The sequence below is a fragment of the Phyllostomus discolor genome, chromosome 10 (assembly GCF_004126475.2).
Source record: "Phyllostomus discolor isolate MPI-MPIP mPhyDis1 chromosome 10, mPhyDis1.pri.v3, whole genome shotgun sequence".
NCBI lineage: Eukaryota > Metazoa > Chordata > Mammalia > Chiroptera > Phyllostomidae > Phyllostomus > Phyllostomus discolor.
Window position 1 is genome coordinate 30,013,495 of NC_040912.2, and position 11,099 is coordinate 30,024,593.

The 11,099-nt window shown below is 34.4% G+C and overlaps 1 protein-coding gene across 2 annotated transcripts in view; it reads right to left on the reverse strand.

Annotated features, from left to right (window-relative positions):
- Nucleotides 1-11,099, reverse strand: part of VPS50 (VPS50 subunit of EARP/GARPII complex) — a 118,642-nt gene that overhangs the window by 97,973 nt on the left and 9,570 nt on the right. For both annotated transcript variants that reach the window (XR_004899621.1, XM_028525596.2), the window contains exon 3: nt 1,007-1,129. Coding sequence is in view for 1 of the 2 variants with exons in the window: in XM_028525596.2 (XP_028381397.1) it covers nt 1,007-1,129 (123 nt within the window). In the remaining variant the exon portion in view is untranslated. The remainder of the gene's footprint in view (nt 1-1,006; nt 1,130-11,099) is intronic.

Sequence of the window (11,099 nt, forward strand, 5' to 3'; positions counted from 1 at the left end):
TAAAATGAACTGTTTAGTTTGGCATCATTACCGATACAACTCTGACTTACAAAGTGTGCACACTGTGTCACATCCCATTCGTACCCAGTCCTCCTGTCCTGCCCACCTCCCCCACTAGACTTTCGACACAAAAGCCTACACATCCTTGCTACCCTACCTGCTGGTGCTCCTCACCCAGCCCACTGTCTCCACTGCTGCTGCCTCCAAGCTCCAGGAAAGCCCCTTACAATGGGGGCACCTGACTCCTGGGCTGGGAGACACAGCTTCCTTGACCTGTGACAGGAGAATGTGAGGAAATCCCTAAACACACCCCCCACCCTGGAAAAACAAGTAGTAACTAAGCACTACAGTATGGAAGTGAAGTTGTTGGAGTACATTCTAGATCACACACTGGCTCTCAGAGGACAGTGTGGGAAACTAACAAAAATGTATGCCACTATGTACATGGGCAACTTCACGTTAGACCACAAGTCTCGGTCAAATGATGGATGAAACCTGGCAATGAGTTGGGGAATGAATTTGTATGTACTGCATAAAGTACGTATATGCACATTGTATTTGGTTTTGTCCAAAACCAAATTTTACTATTTTTTTAAGTTCCTATAAATTTAAAATGCCAATGTTGTAAACGTTATGGCATAGGGATACTTATCATGAGTAAACAATTATGTAAACATGCATCTATGAATAAAAGTCCGAGAGCTTATCTGAACACATTTAGCCAATATAAAAAAAGTAGAGGCAGTACACTAACATACTGTATGTTAATAGTTAAAAACCAAACACACAGAAATGTTTCCTGGATTCTACAGCTGCACTTAATTTTACATTTTAAAAAACAATTTCATCTTTATACAAAGCTGACAGTTCATTTAATCACAATATGGTCATTATAGACCAATGCTGCTACCAAAAATATATATAACATCCCTAAAAACATTCAAATCTCAAATACAATCACTGAAACAAACAGGCTTTAGATAAGTTTTAATGAAATTTTCTTTACCTCCAGCTCATATTTAACAATATCAAATGAGTCTGTAGAAAAATATATTTGTTCAATACTATTAATTAGTTCTTGTTCAGCTTGAGGATCACTAGGCTGTTCTCGAAGTTCTCGGAATTCTTCCTTTAAGAAAAAAAGAATTACAATTACAGTACTTACATTTTTTTAATTCCATCTGCATGGAAATAAAATAATCATCTGTCTTAAGAGTCACAAATCTCCTGGGAACCATTCTGATCAAGGAGACAAAGTGATAGAAAACAGGGAAGTTCATGGAAAATCAGGAATAGCCAAACACTAAAAACTACTCATCTATGGAAGAAAACAACAGCCAGTTTCATAATTCAGATTCTATTTTCAATTCCTTGTGTGCCAACTAGTAGTTGAGAGAACTTGGATGTCTAATGAAAGGGAAAAACAAAGTAATCACCTGTATCTGTCATATCTACATGTCACATACATACATGTTCTCATCATTTAACAACATTCTAAAGTCCGTGTCACCACAGATACGCCACAGGAAACCACATCTCAGTGACTGTGGGTCACAGGCAGCATCGGAAGCCCGAGCAGCAGTCACCCTTTCTTCTGCCGGAAATCCCACTGCTCGGCCACGAAACAGTGGCTCCAGAAAAGGCACACAGGTTCAGTCCTGTGGGCCCATGAGATTTCCTTCAAAGTGTACTAACACTGCAATCAATGATATGAGCGTGAACCTAATGCCTCGTATTTGATCAAATGCTTCTTTCCAATAATACAGAATGGGGCTCCTATGACTTCATGTAACTAAAAAGATCTAAGCAGGCAAGCCTCTACCCCTAAGGTCAATATCCTTATCCTACGCAATTTCACTTCATAATTGGATAAACCTTCAGTTAACAGGGAGATTTCAGTAATTCAGACAGCCTCGCTTAATCACACTAATTAATCAAGACATTTTTATAGACATATGACAATTCAGTCATTTGACTTTTTAATTCACATTAATCTCAAATACATAAGTACACAAAAAGAAACTAGTATTTTAAATCATTTTACAATCATTAAAGTAATACTTAACAAAAACTATTAATGAATTCTAACTAATTACACAAAATTATATGGTCAATCAGAGGACACTATTTTTCAAGTAGAGGTACTCTAGATTATTTTATTGCAAGACACAGTTTCATTTTTCAAAAAAAAAAAAGCCTCATATAAAAAAAGTCTTATACCTTGGCAGTATATCTGTTAGGCTTTAATTTATATTTTAAACTGGTAAACCTATTAATCATAAAATTATCTCCTCTTAGTAGATCTAAGCTAAAATATTAGAGCAATAAATCTGAGACTCAAGAGAATATTTAATTGTTTAAATTTGAAATTCTAGTAAATTTAAAAGAGAAGACAAAGTCATATAAAAATCAAACCTGCATAACTAAAAGTGCATGAAAAAGAAAATGCCTCTTCAGTACCAAAACTTATAAAATACACTATCAAAAAAAGACCAAAGGTACAGCCATCACCAATATAGCATGCAATTAGATACTATGAGTACAGTAAGCAATCAGTGGAGGCTGCATTCCTGGGGAGTGGGGTGGGGGAGAATCTACAACACATTAAACTGTGTAGCACCCTGGACAGCACCTCTGTGTAACAGACCTGGGTTAAACCTTTGCCACTTGAAGAAGGGTTTCCAGCTAGCCTATCCAGGGGCAACCTCCCTATATCCAATGGAAATGTGAAATGACACTGAGATATAAAATGGGAAAAGAGATCAGAAATTCCTGGCAATCTCTATCCCTAAAAGTCCACAGGCATTTGAAATACCAGCTTCAAATGCTGCCAGCTGAAGATGAGAATAAGGCCCAAGTGAAGAGATGGCACCACTGCCTCCCTAGGTGTTCCACTGCATCAGTACCAAATCAATGTACTTGGTATCACACACAAACACACACACACCAAAAAAACCCTGAAGATTATAAAAATTGCTAGGATTGAAAAACATCAGGTATAGAGCCAAAAATTGAAATAGATTGCAATGAATGAGTACTTTCATCTTAAATGTATTTATAAATGCCAGTGACATATTACTACACACTGAGGTTATCCATATACTATATAAATGATTGATCTAAAGGCAAAGACACAGGTTTTGATTACAACTCTGGTCTTTATTAACCTTGGGCAACTTACTTGGTCTTTCTATGCCTAGTTTGTGTCACCTATAAAGGACATACATAAAGAAACACACACAAACACACTCAAAATGACAATAAAACAAATAAACCAAGTTTAAGACTGTCAAAGGGAAAACATGATTTCACTTAGAAATATCTCACAAGTGTACATTTCACAAATGTGATGAATCTGTAAAAAGAGTACAATCTGTATATGCATATAAAAGGTCAAATGTCATTTCTTTCCAGAGAAGTAAGCAATTATATCACACAGAGCAGGCAAACTCATATAATGTCAAAGAACTGACAGGTAATACTTGACACTCTAAACAACCTGAAATAAAGAAGGAAATAAAACCAAGAAAGGCAGAAAAAGAAACACAGCACACAAAATGGGATTCAATCCAAAACAAATACCCAATACTATATTCCTATAAAACACCCCCTCCTTTCACAACCTAATGGCTCCTGTGTGAAAACATAAACCTGAACTCATTCAGACAAACTCCCTTCTGTTTAGAATCCTGACCACCCTTGTATCCCTTGCACTTGTAGACTGCAAGGCTGTTCCTTGTCAGCGCCGCCTGCTCCATCAGATTGCACATTTCTCAGGAACCGAGATTTCTCCTCATTACTCCATCACCATGCTCTATAGTGTCAAGGCAAAGTGCAGATAATAACCACTGATCAAACTAAAATTAACTGCACAATGAGTTATATTTTTAAAAGGAATATAAGAACAAAAGAAAGAAAAAACAGCACATTCTTATTTTGATAGCCACATTTTTCCACAAACTCTTAATGAAAGATTTCTTCTAACTAGAAATAACAATAAATGCTAAATGATTTTAGGGATAGTTTATGCACACAAACTAGAAAAAAACAGAAGTATCTATCTAGATTGCATATTCTTACCACAATTATTCCATAATTTTGCCATTACATAAACTGACTGGTTTCCTAAGATTGAAGATATATAAAAATGCCTAATCTTCACCAAAATCAGAACCAAATTTGCAAACCAATATCTTTGTATGAAGCAAAATTTTATGTAAACAAAATGCACAAATGATTTCCTACAAAAAAAAAATTTAAAAGGTAAAATCAGGGGAACTGAATAACAAAACTCCTTAAACCATATTAAAATATGTGACTTTTTAAATAAAGTTACAATAATATTAGATACTTAAGCTAAGTTGGGAATAAAATATTTCAGTCTTACAGACTGCTATTATTACTAACATTTTAAAGAAACTTATTTTTATAGTAAATTTTATGTCACATAGTAACTGAAAAATACTATCATTAATAGTGGTAGAAAAATTCTGTAAAACTTAAAATATTCAAAAATAATTTGTCAACTACAGACTATCAAATATACCACAACTTGCCCGCCAATGGTAATCAACTATACCTAAAATAAAAGAATAAGTACATCAATATCACCCCAGAGTTAAAGCTGGAGTAAGACTACAATTGAAGTAATAAATTAAACTGTAAAGGGATGAAACCAAAAGTTCTTTGGGGGAAAAAACAACAAATCAAATCTCTCTCCCATACAATCAAGAGGAAATAACCTGCCTGCTTTCCAAGTTCTATTACCTTACCTTTCCCAGTGAAGTCATATATTTCAATTTAACATTTTTTAAATTCCCACTATGTAAAAGTCCTCCACCCTAGGTAACACAGAAACAAACATGAATAAAATACAGGGCCTGGCACAAATAATGCCCCTTTTCTATTACAAAATCTTTTATTACAAAATCATAAGCATGTGATTCTGTAACATAACAATATCACACTCAAGCACGCATTACTTCAAATTATGTTCAAATTAAAACTATATATTATTGCACCCATATTAGTACCCTACCAACCACACTCAAGCAGGCATTACTTCTGCAGGACCCTTATGTCTTTCCCCTCAAACAGCTGCTGAATAGGAGGGTAAGAACAACAAACAATAATGATGCAAGGCAGGACATAGGGAGGGAGAGACAGACAAACAAAGGGCATCAAGGGAAAGTCAGTTCACATCTGACAGAAGAGGTAGCATTCAGAGAATATGAAAATAGATAAAATTTCAGATTTGAGAAATTGGGGGTATAAAGGTTACAGAAATAAAGCAAAACATATGTTAAAACAGTGCAGTAGGGAAGCATACAATATGTTAGGCAACAGAGGGTAGCTTCACAGGGTAGAAAAATGTCACAGGGGAGAGTGTGCATGTATACCAAGAGGCAATAAAATGCAGCAATTGAGATTTTTTAAAAATACAATATATTTTTGTATATACTAGAACAATATCTCCCTTACTAAAACTAAAATATATTCAACACATATATCGCTGTGCCAGATGCTATAGCAAAATGCATAAACATTTAATATTTTCTTAACATAATAACAAAGCAGGATTATTTACAACAAAGAAGTCACTCAATATTTCAGAAGCTCAATCTTCCAGCAGTTACAATACACTGTAGGGTTGCATATAATATTACCTAGCATATTTTTCTATTTAGATCATCTCTGAGATGAAGCTACATGAACATACATTTAAAAATGCACACCATAAATATAACTTTACAAAAAAATTGAAAAGCAATCAGAAATTTAAGTCAACATTTTAGCCAAGCAAAATGAGCTTGCTTATTCCTCTCAACACGACAACAAAAGGTTTTGTAAGAACTGAGGATCCAAGTCTATAAAACAACTGGAGCCCTCAAGTGTACGGTGTTAAAAATATTTCCAATTATTTATGTTCTGTAAGGAAGTAGGCTACAACTTTACAAAGCAATTTATCATTTAAAAGTCCACCTCTTAAATAAATGTATTCATGTTTAGGAAAGAAAAAGAAAAGACTACAAATTTTGCATTTAACCACTACTTTCAAATTATACAAAATACCACACTAATTATAAATACCAACCCAAGTTCAGGACTTTAAATTCTATTCACTTTTCTAAGTGTAAAAAGTTACAAACAATTTAACAGTTCTAATTGCCTTATTAAAGAAAATGCTCTCTTGAATTTTGAAAAGTAATCTAGCCCAATTTCTAAACCCATAGAACAGCTTGGAAACTTACTATCTTCAGTGGTAGGTTTTTATTCAAGCAAAGAGGTGAATGGAAACTCTTCACTTCACAGGTCAGATTTCAAAACCCCACAGAAAATTTGTGAAATATGAAATGCAAACCAACTTCCATTTCTGAACAGAACCACCCAGACCTCAGCCCACACCGCACACCTGAGTGGCGGAATGCACTGTGTTGGAGGGAGTGGGGAGAAAGGAAGACATTTTACACTTATACAGTATGAATTTGGGTTTCCCAAGATAAATCTTATCAAAGGCTTTTTTTTTTACTGTTTGCATTTCTTCATCAGTCAACAGAAAAGGTTTCTCTATTATAATAAATTCTAGAAATGGAAATCAGTCTTATCAGAGTTAGCATAGAGCAAAAAAAAATTTAGCTACCACAATCTATGCAGACCTAAAAGGAAGAATAAAAGCATGAACTTTTCAATATTCAATCAGTATTATAAAAATTGTAAAGTGCTGAACAAAAATGGGTTTTCTGTTTCCAAATGAAATAGCATTCAAGATCCCAGATACCCTAAAATCATACATATGAGAATACCACATAAATTTGTAATGAATTGCCAGATGTCTGATTAGGTGGGGAAATGGCATATTTTCTTAAAGTCCCACAAGGACGACAATAATAATCCATCAAAACAGCCAGTTCATTAGTTTGTATTTGCGTGTTTTAAATAAAACATAGCTTTTAAAGCCTAGCCTATTTTTCTTCAGTCTTTCAGTGCCATCTAGTGGAATATTGGTACAGTTACAATATGAAAGGAGATTTGGCAAAATGATTTATAGATTTTTATAAAAGGTTATAAAAATAACTGGCATTGTTTTAATCCAGCTTTTAACACACAGAAATACTAAAAATAATGTATTTTACTCACTTTCTTTACCATAATAGCCTTCCAAATATACACAAATACATTTATAAAATTTCTTTAAAATATCTTTAAAAGATATTAATATAGATCATGAAATAAAACTATTACATTCATAGAATGGTACTAAGTTATTAACATATACTAAAACACAAAATTTGAAAGCAAAACTTTCATATTTGAGACTCTAGCAAATATTTTTATATACTTCTCTTAATTCAAAATACTATATTTTAACAAGTATTTCCTAATTTATTTTTATGAAAGACAATAGCTTTAAAGATGGCAAATTTATTTTAAAGCGATCTTTTAAATTTTCTCAACTTCAGTGAACAACATCAAGCTGTTTGCCACATGTCTGTTCACCTGGAAGGTGATGCAGAAGAAAAGACACATCACAAATTACAGTACAGAAAGAAAAATCCACTCTATAATTCTTAACCTTGTTTTTCTTTCAGATTTCAAATATCTTGTCAGAGCCTCTCTCTAAAGAAAGAATACCATCTATTCTGAGAAAAGACATCACAGCACCTTCAATCCCAGTGCCTAAAGACCTCAGTTTTTCCAATTCCTTTACCTTCCACATCCAATAAAATTCTCAGTCCTAAATTCTGCTTTTTAAATGCCTCTCAAATTTAACCCTTCTTTCCTCAGCTTCATGTTCTTTTTAATCAGTATCCTAGTGTCCAGATTTTCCATTCAAAAATCCACCTGTACACTAGTTATCTTTATAACACAAATTAATCGCCAACTCTAGAACACCCTGCAGCCACTTCTACCTACTCCCAGCCCTCTCCTAGCCGTACTACCCCGTGCATACTCCAGTACAGACCTCTACTGTCCTTTCACTATTCTGCAAGTAATCTACTTTTGCTTGTCCCTCCCACATAGTTTGAGGCAGAAACAGTCTTTTATATATCTTTGCATCTTCAAAATTTAGTGACTGTGGCTCAATACATGATTGCCAAATGCATAGTGTGGATGATCTTTTATCATTTGCTATTAAAAAAAAGGGTTAAAATATCAAAGCATCTCAAGGCAAAAGGAGACTAATCTGATTAACAGTTTAAAGCAACACAGCTAAACACTGTTAGTGATGAGTGCCTGAGAAAAACTAAGTGAATGTGCAGATGCACGGTTGGATTCCCTCTTGGTACCACCTGCATAAGATATCTGTTTTAAAGGATATATAATTCTAAATTAAAAGGTTTTTTATCCCAGTTACTAAAGCTAAAAAAAAGTCTCCTAGTCATACACCTCAACACTAATCCTGTCTCTACTACAGATACCAATACACTCTCTTGTATATTTTTTATCTCTTGTACAAATATTACAATATAGAAGATATAAAATGTCAGAGCTAAGAGGGCTCTTGAGAATCATCTAGCCTCACCACATCTTTTCACAGATGAGGAAACTGAATCAAAAAGCCATTAACATGATTTCCCCATTTAAGGTGAATGTTTAACTCACTGTTTCCATCTAACTCTCTTGACTCATTCCTGCACACGAGACTCAAATCACGGTCAAGTCCTAAAAACAAAGCTCTGTAATTAGTGTCTGCTTTCAGGATTATTTTCATAGATGCTAAGAAGTTAAGTCAAATCCATTAACCTCACTTCACAGAAGTAGTTTAAATGCCAGGGAACATTCTGCCCAAACTCCCAAAATGCAACACAATAGAAAACAGCAGGCAGGTACTAAATTAACTATCTGTAAGATGGATTAAGTATACAAACAAAAAAATACTTCCTTATATTTGGACAAATGTTATTTTCAAGTTGTAACTGCAAACAGATATTTCTTTTGTCTTCTTGCCCTATATTTTTCTTTAATAAAAAAACCAAAGGCATAGCTAAATTAATCAGGTAACAGTAAACACAGCTAAATCCTATTTGCATTTATAAGTTAGTGAAATTAAGGCCTTAAAAAAAACTTATCTTTAAAGAGTAGTATCAGAAGGCAATATTTCAGTATAAATGCACAAGACAATTGTTAATATTAGCGCTCTTTTTCACATTTATGACATTAACCACATGGAAGTATTACAGAAAGTATTTAAAGTCTAGATATAGAGTTAAAATGTTCTGAATAGTGGTATTTTATTTTTTTAATCAGGATTTAACAAATATTCTGAAACACAGTCCTAATAAATTCTATAACTACTAACCATGTAGCACTGTGATTATTATATACAATAAATTTTACTCATAATTCTTGTAACCAATTAAGTAAAATACCTTTCAAATAATTCAAAAAGTGTGTATTTCTTAAATAATTAACAAATTTGGTCAGTAAATATTACATCAATTAATTTCTTATACCCTTACCTCTGCATGAAAATCACATTAATAAGAAACAGAATCTACTTCTCGGGAATGAAATTTCAGTTCATCACTAACTCTTTATTCCACTTTCCCCCAGAAAAATTATCTGTAAAACTTCCAATTCTTTTTTAAGAATAGCTCCTGTACTTCCCCTTCCTCATTCTCATTATCAAATATTCAATTTGGCCAAAGCTCCCTAAATTTGGCTCCACATTTGAATCACCTGGGATCCTGAAACACAGCTGACACCTGGCTCCACCCACACTGTGAAGTAAGTGAAGTGGGGTGTGGTCTGGCTGCTGGTAATTCTAACCTGCAGCAAATATGGGCACCACTGACCTTGGCTCTGAAATATTTAAACTAAAATTTTTGAAATCTGTCACAAAGTTGCCTTTCCTATAGTCAAATAAACAATCCTATTTTTTTTTCTTGTCTATATCATTCTCTCCACCAAAATCACAAATCTCCAATGTATGGATTATCGCTTGACTCGCATCTTTCCTCTTAAAGTGGGATGCAGTGCCATTTGTCCATAAAAGGCCGAGACTAAGATTTCTTCCCACTTAGAGTGTATACAGTTCTCAAAAGATTCCACACCAACAGGACTCTCTGAATTTCCAAGCACACCTGATGCCCTTTTGCACTGTCTCACATACACATACAACACACACGGGAACAGAAGTACTCAGCCGTGAGAAACAAGGAAGCCCTGCCATTTGTGACAACATGAATGGAGAGCACGCTATGCTAAGTGAAATAAGTCAGAGAGAGAAAGACAAATACTGCATGATCTCACTTATATGTGGAATCTGAAAAAGTGAAACTCATAGAAACAGATCAGAATGGTGGGTACCATGGGCTTGGGACCGGGGCAAACGAGGAGATGTTGGTCAAAGAGCACGAACAGCCAGTCATAAGATGAGTAAGTTCAGGGGAGAAATTTGACATTTTTTAAATTAAAATACATATGTGTATGTATATGTATATTACATGTGTGCATGTGTGTATCTATTTATATAGACAGATATATCTCCTGACTATAAGGTAACATCTAGGTTATGAAAAATACTCAACATTCAAGTTATAGCATGGTATTGAGAGGGAGCCATCCTAAAACATGCCTCTTTGCGATATTGATTATTTTAAGCTGGTTATTTTTAAAAAATGAAATACTCAGTTAAAAAACTTTGATGTTCGCCCTAACTGCCTAAAATAACACAGACAGAGGACCTGTTTGAGGAAGGCAGCTATGGTTATAGATGACTAATTGAATATGAACTAGGTGTGATAGATAGGGAGGAACCTAGCAAGACCCATTTGACCAAAGTCCTCTCAGTGTCCCATTGTTAAAGATGGCCTAGCAAACATTTATCAAACATCTGCTTTCCTATCCCAATGTGAATTACGCTCCTGCCCTCAGAAGTCCCAAACCACTACGTAGTCCTCCTTCATCCTTAGCTCAAGATGGCACATAAACTTCAAATGCCCCATATGTCTTCTAGTCCCATTATCTTGTGGAATCCTGTATGAACATGCATAATAAATATGACTGTTTTCTGTTAATCTGTCTCCTTTTGATTATTACATCAGCCAGAAGAACTAAGGAGGAAAAGGGGAAATTTTCCCCTAGCCCACACTACG